At 43.9% G+C, this 27600-nt stretch overlaps 1 protein-coding gene across 1 annotated transcript in view; it reads right to left on the reverse strand.

Annotated features, from left to right (window-relative positions):
* Positions 1–102: 102 nt before the first annotated feature.
* The window catches only part of dmxl1 (Dmx like 1), a 49031-nt gene continuing 21533 nt past the window's right edge, over positions 103–27600 (reverse strand). Inside the window, exons 28-51 of the mRNA XM_080468151.1 lie at positions 27297–27432; positions 25127–25902; positions 24480–24578; positions 23932–24099; positions 22100–22291; positions 21563–21639; positions 19290–19411; positions 17203–17460; positions 16620–16822; positions 16206–16354; positions 15888–15973; positions 15572–15773; positions 15040–15157; positions 14576–14638; positions 12897–12983; positions 11892–12010; positions 11099–11246; positions 7672–7732; positions 7035–7162; positions 6384–6461; positions 6163–6254; positions 5943–5995; positions 4986–5203; positions 103–2265 (exon numbers count right to left, since the gene is read on the reverse strand). Coding sequence (XP_080324277.1) covers positions 2038–2265; positions 4986–5203; positions 5943–5995; positions 6163–6254; positions 6384–6461; positions 7035–7162; positions 7672–7732; positions 11099–11246; positions 11892–12010; positions 12897–12983; positions 14576–14638; positions 15040–15157; positions 15572–15773; positions 15888–15973; positions 16206–16354; positions 16620–16822; positions 17203–17460; positions 19290–19411; positions 21563–21639; positions 22100–22291; positions 23932–24099; positions 24480–24578; positions 25127–25902; positions 27297–27432 — 3861 coding nt within the window. The 3' untranslated portion in view covers positions 103–2037. The remainder of the gene's footprint in view (positions 2266–4985; positions 5204–5942; positions 5996–6162; positions 6255–6383; positions 6462–7034; positions 7163–7671; positions 7733–11098; positions 11247–11891; positions 12011–12896; positions 12984–14575; positions 14639–15039; positions 15158–15571; positions 15774–15887; positions 15974–16205; positions 16355–16619; positions 16823–17202; positions 17461–19289; positions 19412–21562; positions 21640–22099; positions 22292–23931; positions 24100–24479; positions 24579–25126; positions 25903–27296; positions 27433–27600) is intronic.

Raw genomic sequence — 27600 nt, forward strand, 5'->3', positions numbered from 1 at the left:
TTCCACCGTGAACAGCTCAGCAGTGACGTTCACCAACACAACAATTCATCTCGAAACGTTTTATAGAGTAGGAGTGAAGTACAGGATTCAGGAGTCGACTTCCAAAACCCCAAAACTACTGCAGATTTGCAGAAGGTTGTTGGTTTTAATCGATTCATCGTGACACACAAAGGAAATAAAAAAAATAAATAAACGTGCTTTGATGTTACATAACTCTTTTATTACATCAGTACATGTACTTTATATTATACACTGATTTATACAATATCTTCATTATAAAATTAGAATCATCTGATCAAATTCACATTTGCAAGATTGAGGGGAGAAAAGAAAAGAAAAGAAAGCAAGGAACTTTTGGTGTTGTGGATTTTGTTTGACGTGCTCATGCAGCAGCTCGGACCCGAACACCTCGTCCAACTGAAGCCGATCCAGAGTGTTTGATTAAAAACCTTCTCCAGTGTCTGCAGGAGCGCTTCCTGTTTAGCTTTGTACAATGGTTTCCTGGTTTCACGGTTTCCTAACACTTGTGACGAGGGGGATTTAAAAAAAAAAAAAAAGAAAAAAAACCAAACAGTAACCCAACAATCAGACGACATCTGCCTTTTGATCAATCAGTCTAAAATCCTACACACGTATTTCATAAATATACCTGTTTATACACAATATTCTTCATAAAGTGGCTTTCCTTCACCTGCGGCTGATTATTTATGCAGGGAAGCTTCGCCGATGTATTTACAGAACGCCGACAAACCCTGAAATCAAAGCGAATGTTTTCCTCTTTCCTTACACCGCAGCCCGACGAGGGTCAACGGCCGCTGAGCTTAATGGATTACACTCCTCGATAGGATTTTTAATCTAACTTAGATTACATCTTCTGAGCGTGTAGTGATGGCGATTGGATGAAAAGAAAAGTTCTTCCTACAAATGAAGAGAACAGCAGGCCTGCCGCTGAAAAGAGAAAACTACAAGGCAAAGCAAAGCGTCTACGTGGCCGGTGTGTGTGTGTGTGTGTGTGTGTGTGTGGAGTCCATGAGCGGTTGTGGTCGCTGGAATAAAACACTTGAACAAAAGCAGAGCTTCTTTTCAAACCTGCTTCACCCCCCCCCCCCCCAAAGTGTCCTGCTACATCTCAGAATAAAAAGGGACTGATCGCGGAGTCCCACAGGGTTTTGTCAAGTTAAAGCTACTTTGTGCAGCGATACTTCGATGTTAGCGGGGCCGGCGGTTACAGGAAACCGAGTCTGGTTGGCAGAAGTTCAGAGATTTAAGGACACTTAATAATACCGATATACTGTAGTAATAACGCCACTGCTCCAATCTAGGCCGGGAGAAACAAACACTGCACTATAGAGAGGATTAATATCTGATCGGCAGACACTTTTATTGTGGTTCTGCTTGGATCTTTTGTGCATCACACTCGTTTAGCTTCACGGATTTGTGCAAATACACACAGAGAGGTTTGGTGTGTTGAGGCAGTCCGCATGTGGAGAGTCAAAGCTGTGACCAGAGTTTCAGTCTGCAGCAGAAGGTCGAGGAGGAGACCCGACTCCGCTCTGCGGAGGGATTGAATTTAGTAAAAGAAACTTCTAACACAGCAGGTAGAGAGGCGTGTGTGTGTGTGTGTGTGTGTGTGTGTGGGTGAGCTACTTTGAAGTGAACGAACAAATTTCCCCCAAACTGCTGGCAGGATCTGACAGCCGGTAGTTTCCTTCAGCGCGGCGCCTTCTTCCTCCCGCGGGATCCCGGGATGCAGCGGCGGAGGGTAGGAACTGTGTTGTGCTGAGCGAGTTGACCAGAGCTGGACGGTCGACCGACGGGAACCGAAGAGGAGGTGGGATGAAGGAAGAAGCTCGTAGGTCCAGTCTGGCCTCGCCGCCGCTCCGTCTCCAGCTTATTGTGCCAACAAAGAAGGAAAAAGACGGCAGCCTGTGGCGGAGGACCTCCGGCCCGGTTGTTGGGTGGATCCCCGGCCGTCACCCTGTAGAGCGCCCGTTGGGTCTTGGCTCCGCCCTCCCGCGGCGGTTCCATGGTTCCCGTCTATATGAAGAAGCGCACGTCGTTCTTGAGGTTGTTGTTGTTGTTGACGCTGAAGCGGTTGGGGAGGAGCCTCAGCTTCATGGTGCCGTCGGCGCCGCAGGAGAAGATGTGGTTGGCCGGCCCCACCTCGATCTGCATCACGCCGGTGCCCAGGTTCCTGAAGAGCGACTGGCGGGCGTGCTCGTTGGGGAAGGTGTAGAGCGGGCACTGCGTCGCCAGGCTCCAGATCTGTGGACCGGAGGAGACGGAGGACACGTTACAGCCAAGGCAAAAAAACTAAACAAACAACTTATGATTTTAAGAACTAGAAATGCTGCTTATTTATAAAAAGTTTTTTTTTATTAAGCTTGTTAAGCTCCAAGAGTTGTTCCAATAAAATAAATAAATCTACTGTCGCTCTCAACCTTGATGACAACAAAACGTCTATGTTCAGTAAACAACCGTCTTGTTTCGCTGTCCTGCTGGGATCAAGACGTCCAGAGGACAGTGTGGAGCGTCTCTGTGACGCACGACAAGCGAAGGTCAACAGCGACGCTGCGATTCGAGGGGAAAAGGAGTGCAATCCCAACTCCGGATAATGTTGGACTTAATTCATCCTGATCATAATATCCTGGAGAGAAGCATGGAAACCTTCGTCACTGGCGTCTCGTTGTCCCTTTTTTCCTCACAGACCGTCTTCCTCCCATCAACCCTCCACATCGCTTTGAATAACACGATAGAACTCCTGTTCTCGTAACCTTTGCTGAATGCTGCCGGGCTATTTTTAGATGTGCCGGGAGAGCCACGGAGGGACAGCGCTCCCGTCCAGACCGAAACGTCTCCACAACTCCTGGAAAACCTCGCTGCACGCCGCACGGCCTCCGCAGGAGACAGTTTTCCTTCAATACATCCTGCGGCTGCCAGGGCCGCGAGCCTTCTCCTCTACGGTTCTCTTTTATTCAATCTGCTTTGGTTTTCTCTTCATCCGTCCTGGGAAAAGGCCTCCCCTTGACCCCCGTAATGTTCCTGCTGCTCCTGCTCCACCCTGAGCGGAGTCACCGTCACTCGAAACGTCCAGTCGCTCCTTTACGTCTCTGCTCACGTCCCAAACGGAGGTCGACCACCAGTCAGATTGTGTTTTCATGACTGTGGACACTGTAACTCCACAACCGGTGGACCACTCAAACGTCTGGAGCTTTGCCGTGTGGAGAAAAACAAGCTGCTCAAGATTCAAAGCGTCGGCGAATTGATTCGATGTTAAAGGATCAAACAAGAGTTCCAGGTTTGAAGTCCTTGTTTCTTGTGTGCACACAGAAGAAACACGATGAGGAAAGTTCTTAAAAAAAAAAAACAGAACTGAAGCAAAACGCCCCGTAAAGAAAACGTCACACGAGAAGAAACGTCCAGATCCTGAAGTTCACGTTTGATTCCGTCACCAGAGCTCAGTTTCAGTTAACACATTCAGATTTTCTGCATTCAATGAATAAACCCAAAGATTTGAGGTCACATAATAACTTCTATGTATCTGTTTCAGTCTGGTTCAACCTGGGGGCGAAGGATTCCAAAAGGTAAATACGTTTAATCAAATTAAAATTCTATATTGTAGAAACTTGCTGGCTTCACAGGAGGTCAGGTCAGATTTATTTGACCGGCCGCATCAACAAGTTTGGCTTATAGACTATTTATAACACCCAGAAGTTAAAAAAAAAAACCCTCCCAGAAAGCAGAGACGGAGAGCTTTAGGCTCAGATGCTCGTTACTCCACGTTGCACTTGTTCTGATGATTGAAGAGCCTTCAAATCAAATCCATTCTAATCCAGGCCTCTGAGGCTTACTTCTGGTCTTAAGTAGGTTGAAGCACATCAGTCTAAACATTGTACGGTGCACTGGCAGTAAAGTTTTGCATCGTGTGACGTGAACAAGCCCGAGGATGAAGCGGCGGACCGGCGCCGCCGCGTTTGGTTCCTTCACAGGATTTTGCTGACGATGAAGAGGAAAAAATATTGAATATCAGCAACTTGCTCCAGCCGCAGACGAGCGGCGAGGATCCAGCGAAGACGACGACGAGCTCCCAGCGACTTGCATTGTTTGATTTGTATTCCCAGCCTGGGAGCTTTATTATTTGATAAGGCATTTCAGAGACTTAAGTCTGTATATATTAGTTAATCCGACTGTCCTGTGGACTCTCATCAAACACTTCCCAAAGCTTCGGAATGTGCAGCCCAATCATGTTCAAACTCCAGACAGCCAATATACAATTAATGACTTCAGACGAGAAACATCACACGCGGCTTCGCCGGGGATTTTTTTTTTTTTTATTTTTTTTTTTTTGGGTGAGCAATCATCCTGAATGAAAGCGGTTCGACTTTCAAGCAGATGCACCGTTGCGTCTGCGTGCTCGCGACGCGACACTTCATCCTCGCAGTGACGGCTGTGCGATCGGCGCCAACATACTCAAGTGGAGAAGATAAAAGAGCTGCGGTCCGAGGGAATCTATCAGCAGACCAAAACCCTTCAAAAAGCCCTCCCTTTGACTTTCCCGGCGCCACTCTGCGTTCACCTTAAAACCCCCGCTCGCCATCAGTCCGGAGCAGGTGGGTAATCAGAAGTGACGCTGGTTTCCAAGTGACACTGACGGGTCAGTCGAGTGACGGCGGGCGTGGAGGAGAGTCGGGCGCACCTTCACTTCGTGTGCAGGAGACGAGCCAAAGTATCTTTAGGATTACTGTTCCCCACCGAAACGCTCATAGAAAATGGACGACTTTTCTCGAAGAGACTCGCACGTACAACTTAACAAGTCTGTTGGCAAAGCGTCTTGCCCTCCACCAACAAAGTGCTGAGAGTTATTCATGGATTCTGAAGATATTAAGCCCCTCGCCCCACATCAGCAGCATGCCTCTCCAAATGTCATATTTATTCAAGGGAAATGGATTTAACGGGCCAGACGAAGGCCCGGCCAGTCACGATACCTTAATGTTGCCCTCAGCCGAGCCGCTGATGAAGCAGTCCTCGGTGGGATCCACCGCCAGCGCCTTGACCGGTGAGTCATGGGCCTGGAAGCTCTGCCGCTGGTGCCGGTGGGGCAGCTCCAGGATGCTGATCCAGCCCTTCCTCCCGCCCGTGATGAGCAGCTGCTGCCGGGGCGCCATCGCAAGCACGGTGGCGCCGGACTCATGGCAGCAGAAAGCTGAGGAAGAGGAGGGGGTGGAGGAAAGGAAAGGAGGAAGAGGAGAGGGATACATCAGGCAGGGAAAGGACAGTGGGACGCTTTTCATACTGGGGAGGACCCGAGGGAGTATTAAACTACATTTAGAATAAGACACATAAATACTCAGTCAGTAAGACGCGTTCCATTCCTGAGGATTTATTCTGAATAATCAAACCATTCCATAAGTGTGGAGGAGCATGTCGGAGGAGTCCTGCAGCCTCCATACTGAGGCAGTAACGTGACTTGGTGGTGAGGCTGGACGCTAACAAGCTGCTGAGAAGCTTTTTATCCCTTCAATCTCAAAGGCTTGGGGTGGCGGTGAGGAGGATGCAGGACGGGAGGAGCAGGCAGAAATGATTTGTGTAAATAGTGACAAAGCAGGATACTTCTGCTTTAAACTTGTCATCTTCTAAAATAAATACTGATGCATTTTGAAAATATATTCCATTTAGACGACATTTTGAAGCGATGAATCACGAAATAATAAGTAGTATAAGTCAGTTTCACACTTTTCCCACAGATTTAAATAGGAATAAATCGCCAAATATTGTGTTCTATTCTTTTTAAAAAAACGAAGCTGAAATTGACTCTTGTGTACAAACAAGCTTTAAAATATTAAATGTCATGAGCTCACGAAGGGTTAACGTGTTAATCGCTGAATGAATTCGACGAAGCCGGTTTTGGTTGAAGGAAACCTTTGATTGGCGCGGCGTCTTACCGTGGACGAGGCTGTTAGCAGGCGTCACCAGAGTGTCCCACAGACACACGTTCCTGTGGAGCCACAGAAGAAGAAGCACAAGGACATTCATTCCACCACTGTAATCACCGGGCCGGCTGCTGTCGGCTGCAGCGGAGCCGCGACTAATGAGATGTGGCGTCGGACTCGGTGGGGAAGCGGGAACTCTGGGGGGGAAATACCGGCTCGGAGAGCGTCGTACCTGTTGTCGGTGGAAAGGCCTGCAGTCGCGATGAGGGAGGAGGAACCCACAAAGACAAAGTCGTGAGCCGTCTTGTTGTGGCACTGCAAGGTCTGGCGGAGAGAAATAAAGACGGCGGTTGGTAATAGAGACGGCGACACCAGATGACGGGCGAGGAAAAACAAAGGGGAGCCGGGGGGAGGGGCGGGGAGATTGGACTGGATGAGCTGAGACCATCTTACCAGGTACGGTTTGGGTGCATTCCCACTCGTGTTGGTTTGCCAGAGACTCAACGCTCCATCGGCGTCCACGATACCAAACTGAACACACATGCAGGCAGCAGATGTCAGACTTTCCCGCCATCAAGTTAAAGTCTCCCTTGTTTATTTACAGACTGTCGGCTGCTCCCCCGTGTGTTTGCACAAGCACGGAGGACAATCACTTGGTCCCGGTGATCTGGACTGTTCCTAAAATATCCTCCCAAAACACGTCAACGCCCTTTATGAGTCCGAGCACCGCTTACATAACTGAAATCAAGTGAGCCCGCGTGTCTTATCTTCCCTGATTTTGTTCCTCAGAAGCATATTTCACTCTCCTGGCCAGAACCGGCAGATAAGATAGTGCTGGCACAGGAGAGGCACCATCTGAGAAAATGATTAGCTCCAGGCGAGAGCCTGAGTTCAGAGCAGTTGAATCACTCAGCTGAAGAACAATATGTGCTGAAGCCAAACTCCCCACTGTGGTTTGTGCCTGACTGGCAACGCTGCGAGAGGGAGAGCGAAAATCTACTGAATCGGATCACTATGCAGAGCGAAGCGCGGTCCCGCATCAGAACGGTGTTCGACCCCCTGACTATAACAGATATATTCATGTTGTGCCTGCGACCGCCAAACCTTGTTTCCTTGGTGGTTGAATCGTATCCTGGTGACTCTGGAGTTGCCCGGACTTCTGAAGCAGATGATCTGCTGGGAGTGACCCCACTCAAACATCCTCACGCTGCCATCCTGGGCTCCCGTCAGGTCTGACAAACGGGAAAAGAAAAAAGAAAAGAAAAAGAAATTTAAAAAAAACATACAGAATCTGGCAACGGCTCAAGTCTCAATCCCAGCGAGTTCCTGGGGTCTCAACAGGAAGCCCTGGCATGGCCTCGCTCCCAAGATCATCCGTTTCATAATTGATGGAGGGAACCGTTCATCTTGAATCGGTTTGACGGCCGTTTTCACCACCTGCTGGGAATTACTCCACCTAAACACCTCCCAGCTGTTACGCTGCTCTGCAGTTTGACCGGAAAATACAAGGTTGTCGCGAGCGAGCTCACTCAGGCTTTTCTGAAACCGCAGCAGCTCTGGGACCAGGAGAAGAAAACAGCATAGCTGAACATGAGAGAAAGTTTTTGCCGCCGCCGCCGCCGCCGCCGCCGCCCCCCCCCCCCCCCCCCCAAGCCAGTTTTTAACTCAGGCTATGATGACTGAGCAGCAATTTAAGAGGATTCTCCTCTGATCTACCGACAGACGCCACAGTCCTACTTACAGTACGGCAGTGTGGGATGGGAGGTCATTCTTCTCACGTTGTTTATATTTCTCTTGATCATCTGGGAAAAGGAGAGTGAAAGAGAGGAGGAGTACAACTCAGAAGAGTAGAAATAGGACTTCGTGATGGTAAATCTTTTTTTAAAAACAGGTATCCAGTCATGCAATGTCCAAGTTCTAAAGAATATATTCACGGTTTGCCTTTTCAGTCAGTTAAAAAAAAGATTTGGACTCTTTGGGACGTTTACAGACATATTCTAAAGGATATTCATGAATGGCTTCAAGTAAAATGTAAATGTAAACAAGTAAAATGGGCCACAGAGGATAACCTATCTTCTCACTCCCTTAAGAACGTACCAGAATATTTTAGATTTCATGCAGAGCAAAATAGTTGCAACATGACTGTATACTGTCATTTACTTTTCCCTCCCGTGTTAAATGTAGCAGAAAGCTATTTAGTATTTACTTTTGCCATTATATCTCCTCATCCGCACAGCTGTGGTCAGACAGTGAGGTCTGCTGGACGTTTCTTATGCAGCTGAATCGGGTCAGACCAGGTTTGATCTCCGTTCTGGTCCAGAGGAGCCAGATGTGCTCATTTGCAGGTCATTTATTATTCTGCAGATGTTTGAACCTCCTTGAACATCCGCTTTCCTCTTTCAACTAATCCAAGTCCACTGACGTCCAGCTTGGCTGGATTGTAATTTGACACCAGTATCATTGTCTCGCTGCTCTGCAGGAAGTCATCACTTTGACATTGGGACCCAGAATCCCACTCAAACTGTGGACATCGTGGCTGCGAGGGAAATGTCTTTAACAGTTACTCCACCTTGTGTCAATTCTTATCTCCAAAATGGAAAACCTTTCCTCATCGTTATTCACCCAGTTCTGAAAACTGGAGCTCAGCTTAGTTTGACTTCCCGTCTCACCAATTCGTCTGCGGTTAGATCGCAACACCGCCACCTAGCAGGCAAAGATGGGAAACATTTGAACTGTGGCGTTTGTCTTTTCAAATTGAGGCTCTTAATGTAAGACAACACATTCCTACAGTATAATATATCATGAATGCAATAGTCCCATCTCTGCCTTAATATCTAAAGTCCTATAACATTGTAATGCTAGTTTCAGTGTGCGTTTAATCTGGGCTGGTGTCAAATGTGACGAGAGACGGGAACTGAACGAATCACATGAGAAGTCTTTGAAAAGTCGACCAACACAGGTCACAGAAAAGAAGGGACGTCAAAGTGCTCAACCACCGATGTTCAGGTCACATCGGTACAAAGCTGAAGGCAAATTTGTTTTCTTTTTTGACAGCTGAGCAGACGATTTGACTCCTGAACGTCATTAAATGCGATTGGAAGCCGTGGGAACGCGCCTCGTCGTGTGGATAAGCCTTCCTGTGACTTATCGTCTCATCATTTATTTAATAAACTTGATTGCCTTCTAAACCACGAGCTAATAATTAGCAGTCACACGTAACACCGATCTCAAGGGGATTCATTAGTGAACATTTAAAGATGTTTCATCTATTATCATGGGGGAAATAATCACTTTAAAATACTGCCGCTCGGTTACTTTTTGCTGTGCTCTGTTATGACAGTTGGCACACACACACACACACACACACACACACACACACACACACACACACACACACACACACACACACACACACACACACACACACACACACACACACACACACACACACACACACACACACACACACACACACACACACACACACACACACACACACACACACACACACACACACACACACACACACACACACACACACACACACACACACACACACACACACACACACACTAACAGCAAAGTCTGCCAAGTGTTTTATTTACTATTGTCACAGGATCTGTTTTGTTCCAACCTTGAGCAAACGGCTCGGAGAAGTCATTACGATGCCGAGTGGCTCCCACCATCAAGCCAAGGGATCGAACCGGTTATCGTCAACAGACATGACTCATGTCGACTTGATTCAAAGACACTGCTGCAGCCACACTCCAACCAATCTCCCTCCCCGCGGCTAATGCCAAGTTTCTCTGCCGAACAGCTTTCACGCACTTTCGCACAGAATAAACGGGAGATTTAAACTCTGTCGCACAAGCTGCAGCAGCAGACAACATCTTTAGTTTTTTTTTTTTGTAAGTCAATGAGGGGATTTAATGTTAGTAGTCATGTTGCTTTTGGCGAACGGGGCGCAGACAAGGATGAATTATTAATTTAAGTCGTTTAAACTGCTTTGAGGATTTTGCTTTGAATACAAAAGGAGGGCAGATCCAGAGCAACAGACAACATCAATTAATTCCAGAAAAGCAGCAAGGAGCTTTAATAAACACAAAGCTTACAGGCTGTACACACTTTATACCACATCGGGGATTGATCAAGCTCCAAATTTTAAAGCAACAAACTTGCATTGATCTACAATTGATCTACAAATCAGCACATATTGAGTCAGAATGAGATTTTAGTGTCTCTTCTTTTCATCTCATAAACATTTTTCTAAATCTAAAGAAATTGTTGAAGGCAGAGTTTTAAATAAACGTCTATGAATGTGAATCTGCCATTGACGCAAACTTGATTTACAGCGACAGGTATTCTGGGAGTTCAATCTGATTTTAAGATTGAATTGTGTCGTTTGAGACTTTACTACCAGCACTAAATGATTAAAGACTCTTTGTTTGGTTTGTGGAGCTACAAACTTTGATCGTTTAAAAATAACATACAATCTATCAGCAAATAATGCAACCATTGCCACATTGTCTCCCACGTGTTTGAGGTTATTTGATCACTCCAATTTGCCCGTAGGTGGACGTACGTGTGTGTGTGTGTGTGTGTGTGTGTGGTGTGTGTGTGTGTGTGTGTGTGTGTGTGTGTGTGTGTGTGGTTGTCTGTCTTGGACTTTTGACCCATCCAGGATGTGCCTGTAGTCACCTTCACCATTCACCCATTGCCAGTTGGGACTGGCTGTTGCCAGATGATAGATGAATATGAGGAAGCAAACCGTTCGTCTTTTTTTTAGTGACAAACCAAAAAAAAAAAAAAAGAAAACTGAGCATACAACACGAACAGAATCACATGATTTAAACAGAAGCAACACAGAACTTTTTCCACAACTGGTAATTTCTACCTCATAATCAAGTTTTTGTTAGCTGATTAATTAAAAAAGTGGAGCTATTGAACTGTAGCAAAATATTTATATGCGACGTTAGAAGACCTGTGCTGTAACAAAGTCCTCATTCTATCGACGTGTACACAAGCTGTTGCCAGTCTTTGTTGTGAAAAGATTTGCAAATAAAGACCAAGAGGTTTGGTATGACCATTGCGAGAACCTTCACTGGGTTTTGGGGAATTTATTGCATCTGATTTAAAAGCCATCACAAAGAGTCAGGTGTGGAACTCACCACAGACGCCCCTCTGCCCGTCTGCATGCCTCCGAGCCACGGCACATTGATGGGGGTCCCGGGGCTGCTGTGGGTGTACGGCGTCGTACCGTGGAGGGTTGCGAAGTCGTCGCGCGCATGGACCACCAGGAAATCATCCCCGCCGACACTACAGACAGAAACATTAGACACAAAGAGTTGTGCACAAAGCGCCTCAGGAAGCCATTTATATTAAAAGGGACTTCTCTCTGCAGCACGACTGACAAACAAGCGGCGAGAGCTAACTTTAGAACGAGGAAGAACAAGGAGTCCTGCAACAGATGGTGTGGCTCTGATCTTATAAACAAGAAGTCAGTCTGGCATTACATGAAAAGACAATTCACAAAGTGTGTGCAAGTGTGCAGAGTTAAAATTTTTTATTTTTTATACATATATGCATTCTGCACTTATCCTGTAAACCAATAAAATCCTCAAAACATTCTCACTTACTCTCAACGTGCCTGTGACTTCTGCACGGTGCGTTTATTTTAGAGACAGATTCTCGCCGTTTGAATTAGGGAGTGGGAGGTAAAGTTATTATTCTTAGAGGTAAATGTTTGTGCAGTTTTCGAAAAAAGAGATTTCTCCATATTTCACAAAGGAGCTACAAAATACATGCACACATCTTTTACCCCGCAGACACACTGTGCAATACAGCAGCCATGTCGTCGCAGGCGTTCGGGTGAATCGTCGCAACTCCGGCTGAACTCACAGCTGGTGGTCACAAGTACATCCAGTGTATGAAAACGTACACACAAACACAGTGGTTTCCTACCCTTTGACTTCAGCATCATCATCATCGATCCATGTCAGAATCTGTGTGGCCAAGATGGATGACACATCCAACTCCTGAATGTCATGGGTGGAGGCCATGACTAAACAATTGCGGTTTGCCTGAGAGGAGGAAGCAAAGGAAAGGAAAGGAAAGAAAAGAGAGATGGGGGAGTGAAAAACCTGTTCAGTCTTGAGGCGTGTGTAAAATCAGAAATGTTAGAGGGTCCAAGGAGCGAGACAAAGACTTCTTTAAAGTCTTGGCAACCCGTGGAGCACTTTCTCTTTTGAGGATAGCTGAGGAGAAGCCAGTACCGCTGCTTAACTGTGGATAAATGACCAGCCAAGGCTGTCAAAGTCTGAACCTGGCCTTCTATCGAACAAGGAAAACAAACATCACAAAGGCCAGGGCGATGGTGTAAGAGTTGTACCAGCAGCTAAAGGAATTCAAAATGTATCTCGCGGTTAAATTTTGGTGGAGAGTTGTTACCAAGCACAGCTGGGCTAAAACTACGTTAGCATTTAGTTATAATCACCTCGGAACCAACGTTTCAGTCTAAACTGATTGGAGCCACTGCCAGCTCCTATGGGGACCTTATAAAGTAAGTGTATTTTTGGCTGCACCCTTTTTCAAAGACTCACTTAGGAAATCGTTGATCAGAGCAGTTTCAATGGAAAATATGTAAAAGGACGATTTGCAGTTATTACAGACACTGAGGTATGCAGCTTAATAGATAATTGACATTTATCAGTCAACAATACTTCAGTGTTTACTGAGTACAGGCAGTTTGTGCTCATATACCCATGTCCAATAGACAAAATTGTTTTAGCTTGAAATTAACACACTGCCTTTCATAGTAATGACTGAATATCATCAATAAACAAACAGAATCAGACTCATCATATTGAATGGGAACGTCTTTGACGACCAATTAAGTCGTCAGCATTTAATCCGTCTCTCTTCTCTCAGATATTTGGCGTAGTTCAGTCACTTGTAGAGGTTTTTTACCTTGTTGATGGCGAATGCCGTGATAATGTCAGATTCCTTGTGGATGATGCGCGCTTTCCCTCCAGGGCTGCCCAGATCTGACTCAGTCTGCAAACAACAGAAACACCAACGTTACAAAACACGCAGATCGTCACCATGAAGACTCAAAACCATTACAACTTTATCAGACACTTCATGCAGACAAACAACTGCCAGAAATCCCCTTCATGTGAAGGGACTGATGACCCGACAAGATCCATGAGGAGGATTAGGAAATTCAGGAGTCAAAATGAGCCCTCTCAGAGTTTTCTTCACTTTGTTTTTTTGTGTGGTTCACGGTTATGAGCTGTTGTTAACCAGCAACATAAGTTACTGCCATTATGCAGAATTGGGGGGAAAAAAACCCCTCTTGAGTACACACTGTACTATAGAGGCCTTCAGGGATGCTGACGGTAAAGAGGAGAATACTGTATGCTGCTAAGAGATGATGACACCTATTCAAAATGAGAGAAAGATCATTTAAACACGAGTCTGAATTGAAGCCATTGGTGCATTTATTCAAAAGGAAAAGACCATGTCTTTTATGTCGTTTTCTGTCCCGTGGAACGACGTTAAACTCGACTCGCAGAAATCTAAATGCGGTGGTTTGCCATTTACGGCGATCACATAATCCCCGTAGGACGCAGATTCACTGTGACAGCATTGGGCCCCATTAATCAGAAGCTATTCAGCTTCATAGCATGTCCACCGAGAGACTGGGTTAATTAACACTGCGCTAAATGGAGAAAGCTCTAACGTGGCAGCTTGCACAGCGAGAGCCCGAAGATTAGAAAAACCTCCACGAAGCATCCGTGTACAGTGCAATTCAAAATTTATGGCTCACATTCGCATGAATATTTAGACAGCTAAATGTAAGATTAATATCAAAGTGACAGGAGCATTCGGAGTTCGTGGCCCTTAAAGAACTTCTACTGTAATTCTGCCACGATCCCAGTTTAATATTTGAGATTATATATGGCGAATCACATTTACTGCTCTGCTCCAGGAGGCGACTATAAGAAACCTAATGCTGCTCCATTCACATGGCCAACCACTGGTACGACTCCTCCCTCCTGTTGTACAGTACAGTACAGTGCTGAATCTTTCATGAGGTGTCACATGTGCACAACACAGGGGTCTTGTCAAATCAAAAGTTGAACACACATTTTACAAAACACACAACAAAACCTCTGGAAAAAAAAGCCAACCCGAACTGCAGGCATCAAAGAGTTGAATCAAAGCAATGCCGTTGTTTTGCTTGATAATAATGTCTGATGTTTTGAAGGACGATACTCAGATTATACACTGTGATGATAAACTGTGATCAAACAACTTTGAAAAACTACAAAAAACTTTAGCTGGTAATTGTAAACAAATGCAATAAGGAGGAACTTTTCCAGTCGGTTCGTCCGTCAAAACCAGCTCTGCTTGTTTTCCTTTCAGATTAAAAGGTACAATAACAAGCAGAATTTTTATCTCAGTATCTGTGCCAAAGGGAATACTTCTCCTTCAAAGTCTGAAGAATAAGCAAAGGTTGTTAAGATCCAACCCAATCCGTAGTATTATATCTTATTGAAAATCTTCCAATTTGTCAAGCTTTGGAGAAGACACTGAATCCTCTCCCACTCCAATAAGCAGCAATTGATCTGAAGTAGCAGTACCTGATTGTTTCCTGTCTCGTCCATCCCTGAACATTTCATATTGTCAGTCTGGTCCTCGACCGACTTTATATGAGCGGCGAAGTGGCACACGGCGTATACACACACACGCACAAACACATGAAACATACAACAACAAGTGGTAAAACATGCAGACACACAGAGACTGAATTATTGTGGTGTTAATCAAACATGGTGTAATTATATGAATTAAAATGAAATTATCATCATGCAACTGGAGGAAGTCATAATACGCAGGAGTCTGCATGCAGAACAAAAACACCACAAGCGCAACAATAAGGGATGTAAAAGCAATACTGCTGAAGTGTATCTGTGGGTCATTACGTGTATATAGAAAATTTTATTATAACAAAATAGTTGGTGTTATTTTGTGAACACAATGAGCTGGCGACACTTCCTGGAGATGTCTCATGCAGCGAGTGGACGTGGTCGAGACCGCAAAGTACCTGACTTGTGCCGGGTTTCTTAGTGAAGATGTTTCTGATAAAGGTCTCCTGGACTTCTTCCTGCTTGACCAGGAACAGCCATAGACGTTTGACGGGCAGCGCCGAGTGGTGGCTCGTCCTGAAAACAACAACAACACCACAATGCTCCAGGAATTTCGAAATGGATCACAAGTGTCATTTCTGCTTTGAACTGTTTGTGATGACCTGGAAACTTTACATATCTGAAGCTCAAGGCGGGACAAATAAAATATACACAGTTGTTTTTCAAAGAACAGTGAATCCCTGCTGTATGCACTGCACAGGTCTTTTGAAATTCTGCCGGAATAAATCCGAGTGGAAATACATGTGTAGTTTACACAAAGCTTTGTACAATATATTGGAATGAAGGAGAAGTACAGAACTTTTGTTATTGTGTATATATGAACTCATCATGGCAAGAAAGATCTGCTCCACAAAACATTTTAAGGCTTTACAGGCTGATAAATGTAGAAAAATGCTTTCAAAGTTTATGATCCTGAGCTCATTCTGGTACCTGAAGGGCGTGTTGGACGGCTCAAACAGGGCTTTGTGTCTGAGCAGGGCAGGGCCGGTTGTGGCCGTTTCATCCTGGAAATGAGTGGAAATGTACTTTGATGGTGGGCCCCCGAAGATCTCCAGCCTTTTCTGAAGCACCTGCTCCCAGCGCTGCAGCGTCTTCAGCACGGTGTGACACAGTGGAGATCCCACAGGCAGATCTGTGTTCAAAGGCAAAAGCAGACGCACACAAACAAGGAGGCAATGAGGTTAACACTTATCTACATCCTGGACGGTGGTGCGTCAGAGGCTTTGTGGTGTGGGGCAGTGTTTACCTAATAGATCATATCCTGCCATGGGGTAAAAGGACTTTAGGTTGACCAACACCAGCTGGACCATAGCCAGACGCATCAAACACCAACTAGAGAGTGAGACGGCAATTACAATTCAGATTAGAGTTCTGAACAGGAATACTAAAAGTCACCATCAAAGACATGAAAGGCATCAAGCAGTACTCAGACTCAATGTGAAGAGGAGTTCAGAGGCTGCATGAAAGAATAAAGGTGCACAAAAACACACGCCGAGGGTCGAGCGCGGCAGACTGATGATGAGTCACTGGACGCAGCAATATCAACTCAGATTTGTGTCATTACCTGTAGGAGTTGTGATTGGAATGCTCTCTCTGTGGAGAATTGGGGTCAAACACATCTTCATATTCATCCTCTTCATCATATTCATCTTCACTGTCTTGGCTCTCCTCTGAGTCATATTCGATTCTGTTTTCGTAGGGCGGCAGCGAAGGCTAAAATGGAAACAAACAGCAGAGAGACACTTTAAGATAAATGAAAACACCCAATGACAAAAATAATGTTTTTCTTTTAATGCTAGGTGCTATGAAAGTTGAATAAATATTTATTTCACAGTACCATTGTGGGATTAGGAATATCTAACATAAATAACTCCAGATATGGAAAATATTCCAAATAAAAACAATCTATTCAGGACAAACTCCACCGAGAGACCTCAAGGGCACTGGTTTGTCTCAGGGTGTTGGCGTCGGGGGTTACCTTGGTGATGAAGTAGTCCCAGATGCTCAGCTCTGGAGGGACAAATCGCTCTTTAAAGACAGAAGTAGCTTCCTGTTCCACAACAGGACAGTGCCTGGGACTGGAAGGTCCCTCCCTCTCTACCCCAGACTCTTCTTTGGACCCGCCACGTGACGAGAGGAGCTTGAATCGTCTCGACTTCTTGTCGGAGCCACTTGGGGAGGCTGCGTTGTTGATAGATATAGTTAGATGGCTCGCTCAGCTGCCATCAAACACCTACGTACTTGCTAATGTTGACACTGCCTGCAAGAAGCAGCCTGCAAAACCTCAAATAAATTCCTAAAAGATAAACAATACTTTAAAATTCTTGGAATTTTAGCAAATGGTTTCCATCCGATTTTCTCTGCCAGTCATTAGAGAGCAGCACAGACAGTCTGTGAGGCTAACAGCTGTCACACTTCAGGTTAATGACTTCACTGCGGTCTACAGATGGGATTCAACTCAATTTAGCAGGACTAATTTGATTTGGGTCACCTCCAAAAAAAAAAAAAAAAAAAAAAAAGCCATAGCCACAAAACCCCCCGACATAATCTACAATAATCACCTGGTGGGGGGGTTCTTGTCGGACTGTTTGGTTTCGATATGACAGGCGTGCGGGCGCCTCCACCAAACACCGTCACCCAGAGCTTGCTGTTGAGGGGGTGGGCCACGATGCGAAACAGCTCGTTGCTGGAGTGAGTGGCCAATCCGTGAACAAACAAACTGAGGAAAACAGCAGTCAGGATCTCGCACAGCAGCACGGCCAAGCCGGGCTGGCTCTCCTCACCTGCTGAGCTCAACAGGCGGATCAGAGAGGCAATACCTGAGGGGGGTGGGGGTAGTCGATGGGGGGGGGGGGATGAAAGCAAAAGACAGACCTTGGTCATTAAGGAAAGCAGTTAAAGATTTAACATGGAAAGATACTGTAGGACAGTCAAAATATGTAGTTTTTGATCGTACTGTGGTAACATTTTTTTGAGTAGTTCAGAAAAATAATGCCGTCTGTTATTTCATGCTATAAACCGTAAACACACACAAAGACCCACATGATATTACCATGACAACAACCACAGGCAAGATGAATGTTTTGAACCAACCCCACATGCACAATCCGACTGATGTAAAGTCTCTGAAGTGCAGCCGAGGCATAATAATACACAGCAGCCAACATAAACACTTCCCCCACTTTCCTCAAGTTTAATGTTTTGATTTGCAACGTTCCTGCAATAAAATAACTAACATGATTCAGTCTATTATTGGTGCGATGATTACAATCTCTATTTCTGGTACTTTGAGTTTAACTATGTAAAGACCGTGGAACAAGCCACTCTGCTCTTGTTTGTGTTGCAGACTTGTGACAGAGCGTGATTATTCGCTGCCGTCTGATGTGCGTTCTGTCACCAAAGCTGCCCACATAAAGTGCAAATGCACATTTCTCTGAGACGTTTGCCTCCGGGGCCTTCTGCCACATAGAATTATGGTAAGGAAAAGATGACAGGGGCTGAATTTCTGTTAAGAAGGCTTTCTCAGTGGAAGCCCTGAAGGCAGACATTACCCACGTGCCAACTGCACAAGTAAAGACAACAACTCCCATGATGCCCACGCTGTTGCACAACTAACGCCGTCTTTGTTCTGGTTTTGCCCGAGAGGGCCCCGTTGGGATGAAAGTGTGTGTGCACTGTGTGTTTAAACACTATGGTGACATGCCTGTTTAACCCTTTATCAAGGCTGTGACTGTGTCTCGCAGTTTCAGCATTTATTGTTGAGATGCATGTAGGATTTCAAGATTGACAATGACTGATGTTGCCGATTTAATTTTTCATGAAACCATAAACACTGTTGTGTTTTACTCCCACTTGATGTATTTCCTTCATAAAAAAAAAATAAATAAAAATTTGAATAAAATTAAATAGAAAAAAAATTATCTTATAATAAGCCACAAAAATCTATATATGCTGTGCGGATATCAGACAAAATACATGAATATCTCAGATTTTAATCTGTTTCAAACTGGTTTCATGAGATGTAAATGACATATTATTTATTCATGAGTTTAAAAAGTGACATATTAAAGTAACCAAATCTTTAAACATCCATTAAGGTTTTACATTTTCAATATCTAAGGTTGTATGTCCTATAAATATTATGCTCCATTAGTGAGTCTTAACCAGAGCTGCTTGGATTACTTCATGGCCTGCTCCAAAGTGCATGACAAAATCAAACGCCCGGCAAGGAATTTCTACTCCTAATACAGGAAGTCAGTCGTCACAAAAGAAGAAAAAGGTTTTATTTTGGCAATTGACGCAAAGGCAGGCTCATTAAGAATCCCCTTTCATCTTAGACTCGGTACCTGTGATATCGGCAGTGAATGGATGCATATATTAACAAGCAAAAAAGTTTGCTTTGAATTCATTATGACTCAATGTGTGCACTGTGCATATTTAGTATGAACCATAGCGAAATAACAGAGTGCGGTCTTCAGGGACCGGGGACATCTTACAATCGGACCAACACAGTATCTGAAATGATGTTTCCACCTTCAAATGGGCTTTAAACTGAAAACCAAGGGCATACAACTTTTAAGTTGGTGGCGTGGAGAACAAGACGTTCCTTTCAAATAACTGAAAAGTGAACTTGTTTCGGTTGATTTACCTGGCCACTGTGCCGGAGAAGTGTTGGGCTGGACGGACTCGTCCATGCTGACGGTTCGGAGCGGCTGCTTCTGCGAGAGCAACACGCTCTGATACACGGTGCCGGTGAAATGGTTCACGTGGCTGAGGGGGGAAAACGAGCCCCACAGAGTTGGTACGACAACACAGAGCAAAAACATTTATATTAAACATGAAATGGCAGCGCTGAAAAGAGAAATTTTAAAATGTAGGGTAGCCGTAAATACATAATACCACATTGTTTTTCCACTTTAAACTTTTAACTTGGTCGTGAGTTCTGAGCCGTTTCGCAAGGTGGTGAAAAACTGAGGTCGTCTGTCTTAACTATTCTGTTTGGTAATCCGGCTTCCTGATGAAGAAAACATCACTACATCAAGCTCTCACATCAAGTGGCTTTTGGAGAAGAAAAAAAAAAAAAGGATGAACGTAGGGGAGAAACTTAACTTTTTTCTTTTTCTTTTTTTTAAACCGAAAATGTGGAAAGCTTAACCCTCCAGAGAGTTTATTACCTAACACTTAGTAAGACCCTCTTTTCAGCTTCTGTGAAGTAAACCAATTAGATCCTCATCAAAAAGAATTTAAAAGGTAAAGAGAACGTCATTCAGAGGAGGGAGGAGCAATCAGACCCCTAAAGTGATGAAGACACAATTAATACACGAGTGCAAGCAGATAATCCGACGAGCATTTAACAGATCGAGTTGACAGGGTTAGTTGTGCTGTGACGACGGTAGGAACAAAGAGCCAAAGATTAATCAAGACATCGTCGACTTGACAACGCTCCCTTTCTGCAACCGACATCCACAAAATTCTAAATAGAAAATAAATAAATCACACTTACACTTACTCGGGAGAGAGAAAAAAATAAAAATAGAAGAGAAACTTCATCAAACCTCAGTAGCGACACACCAGGAGAGTTTATGTCGTGATTAGCATAAGAAAGACAAAAGTTAAATTAGAAATAGCTCAGTTAATTTAGTTCGACTCCTCTGCTCCAAACAGTGTGTGATGACGGTGTGTGTGTGTATGTGTGTGTGTGTGTGTGCGCTAATGAGAAGATGCAATAGCAATTCCTCACTTAAGAGTTGAGTGAAGTCTGAAATACCAAGGTCAGAGAAGTTGCCCGGAAAGAATGATAAATGTTTTTGCTCCTACTCAGGAAACAAACAAAACAAAAAAATATATAAATAAATAAAAAAGGAAAACTCCTTCCTTTTGTCGAATAATTTAAATGATACAAGCTGTGTCCTCTGACTGCAGCTCTGTGGCTTAAGGTCCCAGTTTGGTGACGCATTAGTTCAAATAATTCGGTACATCATCAAACAATCTGGCAGAGCTATGACAGGAACCCACAGAGCAGCACAGCTGTAAGCCAAATGTGTTCTTCTCAGAAAGAATCCTGTAATCATACACACACAAACACACACACACACATGCGTGCGTTCATTCATCAACCCAAAGTTCGAATCCTACCGGGTTGTTGTCAAAGTGATCGGGAGATATGCTACATGAGAGTCTTAAATAAACAATGTTAGTCCCATCTGTCAAAACTAAAAATCTGATTAAGAATTTACAATAGGAATGACAAACTGCAGCCTGCCAGCTTTCATAATTCATTCCCAACATGATCAAAACAGACAAGTGACTGTCACATTCCTGCTCGGGATACATGCAACACTTCGTTCTTTATGCCTTATGTCGTAAACACTATAGCACATTGCAAAGCCAGAAGTAAGAACAGACCGAGATCATCTCAAAAAAGGGGCTTTCTGCCTTTTGGTGTTACATTTGTTTTCGACCTGAACTTTACGTGGGCATTACCTTCTCATTATTAAGTAGGCTCGAGTACCAGTAGTCGTGTCCCTTCCCTATTATTTCTTATTATTCTGCTCCAATAAGCCTAAGAACCCTGACACACGCACACACACATTGGGGAAGCGGAGGACACCATTAAAATATGTTATTGCGAGCAATTTGGTTTTGACCCGCAAGAAGGAAAAAATAGAAGCCTTAAATTAAATTAGATTTGACAGGTTATTAAATCTGCATTAACAGAAAGTGGTGGAAAATCACCTACAATGAGCTGAAAACATTTTGATTCAGTTCATAGATTTTCTTTTTGAAGATTAAAAAAAAAAAAAAAGAGTTGAAAGATCCCAGAGCTTAAGCTTAAAAAGTCATAACATGGCAGTGTAGTTTGTTACTAACAAACAAACAAACAACCTAATAAATAAATAAATAAATAAATGCAACATTCACCTGTAGGTGTGTCCATCGCACAGACACTGATATATGCAGGCAGACAAGGACGCAGCCAATGTGTGCATCACAGAGATCTGGAAAAAGAATGAAACAATTTAGTTTAATGAGGTTTGTTTTTGTAACAGACAGCAGCTTTGTTCAGCTCGCCAACATTTTTGGATTGACGGCAAAACAGCCTCATGATTTTGTTCACTCATATCAGACTCAACTGAGAAGTTAGGCAGAGGTAAAAGTCGAGTAAATATTCAACTTGTATGAATCTGTTTGATAAACATTTAAGTTACATATCATCTGCAAAACTAGAAACAAAACTGACGAGTTTAATTCCGACCCAAGTGTAAGTGTGTGTACACAACAGTGCAGGCTTTTGATGGACAAACTTGTCTGTGCATGTCGTCTCCATCAACATTGCAGAAGGTCGCCTCGTTTCATTGAGTCCTTGAATGACTCTCCCAATAAAACGAAATCAAAGCTCCTCCAGTGACATAAAAATGTAAATATTTTTGTTCCGATTAGGCCGAAAGCCTGCCTCACCTCGTTGTTCACGAAATCCGGGTGTGGAGGGGAGTCCAGTGCATTGATGGTTTGCAAGATGTCGTGGGTGAGATTGGTGAGGTAGACCATGGGATTGGCCACCACGGTTTTCACGCTGGCTGTACAGGCCATCAGGAGAGGGATGGAGGAGGGCTGAGAGCTCAGTGTCACTGCAGACTGAATGGAGTCATCCTGTGAGCGGAAACCAGAAAGGAGCACGTCGAGATCATTACGGCAGATCGAATGCCGACACATACGCGCAGAGAAAGACACATTCGAAATGTCACACTTGAAAAAGTAAACTTAAAAATAAACGGTGAACTAGTCTACTTTCTTTTTTTAGAGGAAAAAAGAGAGAAAGCTTAAAGAGAGCTGGGAACTGAACGTTACTGCCTCGAATCGCAGAGACAGCAGCCGGTACCCGAGTTGTAATAAAGACAAGATGAGCCAACTGCTGGAAATGTCATGTATGCTTTCTGCATAGGTTTTCCAGCGCGTGCGTGAATGGCAGTTCAAGAGCAACACATTGACAGTGTAGGGGCACCTGGTTTTATGTGTGTTAATCAGATTCCCAAAGATGTCTCTCCGTGGATACCACAGCAGGCTCCTGTTAATCACCTTTGATCAATCACGTTCACTTGTCAGTAACCCCCTTCAAAGTGGATCTACGCACCGACTAAAGTCGAGGCAAAGCGAGATACAGAAATTTCCTCGACAACAACGAAGGAATATGACAGCCCTGGGGGAAAAAATCTGGAACCAAAAAACCCCACAAATATCTATTTTATTTCAAAATCCAAGTGGTTGACTGAAAAAGACTGCCAGTGCCCATCCACCGCGCTAACATTCAAGAGTGCTGCTCCCGTGTCAACTCAATGAGTTGTTTACCTTTTACAATTTGACTTAGTCAGCCCCCCCTTTAAACCTGTCAGTGCATTGCTGCTGAGCAGATAATAGCCAGTGCACATTGTTCTGGGACAGACAACGTGTGTGTCTTGGGAATGGGCTTGCATTAACACAAGCTATTCAAATGGCTTCTTGTTGGCCTCTCATGCATACATTGCTGCTCATCTGCTCCCGATTCTGCCCTTCAAAGAGAATATGAGAGCAGTTAAATAATGTGGAAGCTCCACACGCCAGCACAATCTCACTTTTTTTTTTTCCTTTTTTTGCAGCTAATGGTTATTACATTCCAGTCTTTTCTGTTGCACAAACATTTATTCTGTCCAGGTTGTTTGTGATGTTCTTATTCAAATAGCATCAATCAATATTTTAATCATTAATGTCCCATTTAATTCGTTTTGGCAGATATATTCAGCATCGGATCATTTTTCAGCAATTACCAACAGATATTATAGCAACGCTCATTTATATCGCCACTGTCAAACAAAATGTCTACTTTTCACATCACCGTGACATACAAGGGCACGACAAGTGCTCATTAAAAGTTGAAATAATATTTGAAATCAGGGAGACACTGATTGCAAAACATTGTTGGGAAATAAAGTTGTAAAGACTTCATTAGTAATCTGTCACTTGATAACATTTAATGATTTTGTTTACTTAAAAAAAACCCACTTTTACTGCTATATCAAAGGAAGAAACTACAGTATGAGAAAATTATCCATTTAGCAAGCAGAATTATAATCAAGAATTAATCAACAAATTGCCCAGCAAGTGTCAAAACAATTAAAAACAATGTTTTAATCACTACATCATCAACTTTGTTTAGTTTGTCATTGGGAGCAGCTAGAAAGAGAAGGGTGTCATGCCCTGCTTCTCAGCGGCCCTCGGAGCATGGGTGGGTGGGCGTCAGGGCGCGTTTTAATTACCTGGTGGGATTCCTGAAGCAGCAGTATGAGCTCCATTCGTACCGACGCCAGGCCTCCTCCGTGAGAACCGTGCAAGCTGCAGTAGCTTAAAAACATCCTCAGTAAGGGCTGATTACTCTGCAGCCAGTGTCTCCTTCTCCTCTGGCCTTCACCGTGCGGGCTCCCAGGCTGGGAAAACAGTTTGGTTTTAATCTTTTTATTGAACACTCTATTCTGCCAATCTTACCAATTCAGCACATGTTTAAAGAAAAATGCTAAAAACAACCATTTGTCGGCCGGTAAACTAATTTGGACAGTTCATCTGTTCGCTACTGAATTGAACATGCAGAGCATGATATAATACAGCAGGTTAAAAGGGTTTTTGCACTGCACACGAAAGCAGGTTAAACAAAAGGAAATCCAGGGAAAAAAAGGTTGAAATAACATTTTTCCTCCCAGATATCCTAATTGAACATTGTGCTTTTATTTACTGCTTCATTCAAGAGGGTCACACTAATTTCAGCTTGTACAAGCTCCTGACAAATCTAAAGGCAGCCATCTTCACCCACCTGCTCCTCCTCCACCAACCCAGAAGCCGGCGCATCGCCGTGGACAGAGAGTTCTGGCAGACAAGGCTTATAGCTGCAGCAGTGCTGGAGAGCCACCACCTGGGGGATAAAACACCGAATCTTATCTCAAAATGTATTCATCAAAAGAGAATTTATCATCCGTGAGTGGGAGACGGAGCACAGCATTTTCCCAATCACCAGAGAAGATGAGAAAAGAACAATTGTGTGATGTTTGTATGCACGGACAGTGCACCGAGATGTTTAAACAATGAACATGAAGGCAGCCAAGGTGTGTGGGAGTGATTCAAGTTGGGAAAGTTTTGAGTGGATGCATCTCTGCAGCTGGAATAATTTTCCAAGTACAGAGCAACGCTTACATGCAATTAGCATCGTTCTGAACCCCGAGATGCCCTCTCTGTTTCAACATGACACGTCAGGGTGTATTGCTCACACAGTGGTTGAGAATTTAACCCCGGTTATATTGAGGGTCCCTATTGTGTGGCGTTTGAACGTTCTCACCGTGCACACAATCTTAAGACATGCATGTTTAAATGATGACATTGAATTAGCTGAAAGTGCAGACTGTACAGTGTATCTTATCCTTAAAAAAAAAAAAAATAAATGAAAAAAGATAGATGAATTTGTACCTCTCTTTCTAACCAGTGGTAGAGCTGGTAACGGAGCTTCCCTCCATCGAGCTCATACCCCGTGGACAGCGTCCTGAGCTCATTGGTCATTATCTTTAAGCAGGCTGCAAACTTTAGCTGGGTCACCAAGGCGTCTTCAGAAGGCGCAATAAAGTCGTTGCTGTCTTCGCTGTCCTCTGCAGTCGCAGTTTCCACGGGCTCATGCGTGTCCTGAAACACACTGCTGCTGTCCGCTGTTTTGCCACTCTTGTCATTTTTAGCACCTTCTTCGTCGTCTTCTTCTGCTGCTGCTGCTTCATCACCTTCGTCTTCTTTGTCACTGTCCCACTTCAGCTCCAGGGCCTCATCAGGAAGGGTCAGGGATGGCTGGCTCCAATCAAAACTTAACACAGAGTCTGACTGACTGTTGGACAAGCTGTTCCCATCTGACTCAAAGCCATTGAGAGCCGGCTGTGACCAGTCTGGGTCTGATGTCTGACCACTGAGCTCGGCAGTGATGCCCGTGTCGTCCTGATGGTTGGAATGTTTGCGGACTTTGGGCATCTTGGAGAGGACTTCTAGTGCGAGCATGGGACACCCAGCGTGCAGGTGAGCATAGGCCGCCGTGAAAAACAGTCTCCTCTCATCCAGGCTAATGGAGTCGGCTCTGCGGCCCTCAGCAGTCAGGCCAACTTTGGCCTTGTCAGAAGAGGCAAAATGCCGGCGGAGGAGGAGTGGGTGGGTGCGGAGGTACGTGTAAAAGTTGAAAACTTCGGGGTTACACGTAGACACAGAACCTGTCAAGGACACAAAGAGTCAGAAAATTGTCTTTTGAGAGTGCTAGTAGCAAAGAAAACTGCCACTGTTACTTTGACCACAGCACCTAAAAGGAAAAGCTGTATTACAGGATCAGCAACCCAAACAGAGCTGGAACTAGTCTGAGTGGAGGCCTGTAATTATGAGAGCACTTATAAATGACAAACTGAATTGTGTTGACACTTAATTGTGGAAAATGGTAGGAGCAGGTCGTTCAAAAACTGACACTTATATTTTGAAAGCATGACGGGTAAAAAGCTGAAGGATGAAGTTCAGTCCTGTTTTTTTAAAACTACGGTTTGGAAATGTCGAACAACCTCACAACTCGTAATGAAACTTGAGGTCGTGAAGGTCTGAACATCTTTCTTTGGCAACAACAAAACAGGATTCGCAACTCACTTCTCAACCAGTATACTGAAAACCACAATCTTTTAAACGCTTCCATTTTTTAATTCAAGAATGCTTCATCGAAACTTAATTTCTATGTCCATTGTTAAGGCCTGCCTTATATATTTCCTGATTAAATTATGTTTTCTGTTCAGTGTAATGAGCAAAGCAGTTACCCATACTGTCAAAACAAGACCTGCTCAAACTGTTTAAGGCGATCATGTGTAAACAGTAGTAACTGTTTACACCTGTTGAATTGTATTTGATTACTCTAAATTGTGTGTCTCAGTGTGATTGGCCTTTGATACTTGCCGCCCTGTCTAGGGTGTACTCAGCCTTCACACATAACCAGGTGGAAGTTGTATTTGACTGTGTCCAGGGTATCTAAGTATTTTTAATGAATATTTTATGGAATTAATTTTTTTTTAGTAATTTATAGTAAAACTACCCAAAGCCAATTCTAGCTCAATTCATTTATCATAATATGAAAATTAAACACCCCAAATTATTATAGATATATTTACATAAAAAATTACAAATAACATTTCCATAATAATAAATAATATATGGGGAGTAATGCTTTGCAAAACCAAAAGAGCTCAGTCCTCTCTATACAGTTACTTTCTCAGTGAACCAACAGGAAATCATCATCCTCAAAGAGATGTCACACTCTGGCTTGAGAACTACAATAATCCTGAAGTATATTTTCCAGTAGTATTGAAGCCCATGTTTACTTCACGTTTACTACATTATAATTTAAACTGAAATAATGGCAGCAGTATTTGAAATTTGCAGTGTGCTCATCATCATAGCAAGTATAACTATATTTGGGAAGCAGTAGTTTAAACATTTGATTAAAAAGCTAAACTGAAATAGCAATTAAAACCCTGCAACAGAATTCAAGGAAATAGTAAAAAAAGGCAGAAATGGTTGAAAGATCCTGAGAAAACTGATAAAGAGCATAATAGATCAGCACCAGCTGACGTACTGTCAGATTTGTTTTCCATGAATCCAGAGCTGCTGCCCTTAGAAGAGTGCATGAGCAGAGTGTCCAAAGCTCTGCTGTAGTCCTCCAGGACCCAGTGAGCCATGCTCCGCAGGAACGGGTCCGGGTGGGCCACAATCTGAAATGCATACAAATTACTATGAGCTGGTTTTCTGCAAAACATCAAAATCAAACAATAGTAGATTCAATACTAAATAGAAAAAAATTTAAGTAAAAAAACAACATGAAAATTCAGAAAATATGCAGTTTGTCCCCCCAATGCGGGCAACAAAGAAACAAAAATCTG

This window comes from Lipophrys pholis (genome assembly GCF_963383615.2).
Source record: "Lipophrys pholis genome assembly, chromosome: 7".
NCBI classification, from domain to species: domain Eukaryota; kingdom Metazoa; phylum Chordata; class Actinopteri; order Blenniiformes; family Blenniidae; genus Lipophrys; species Lipophrys pholis.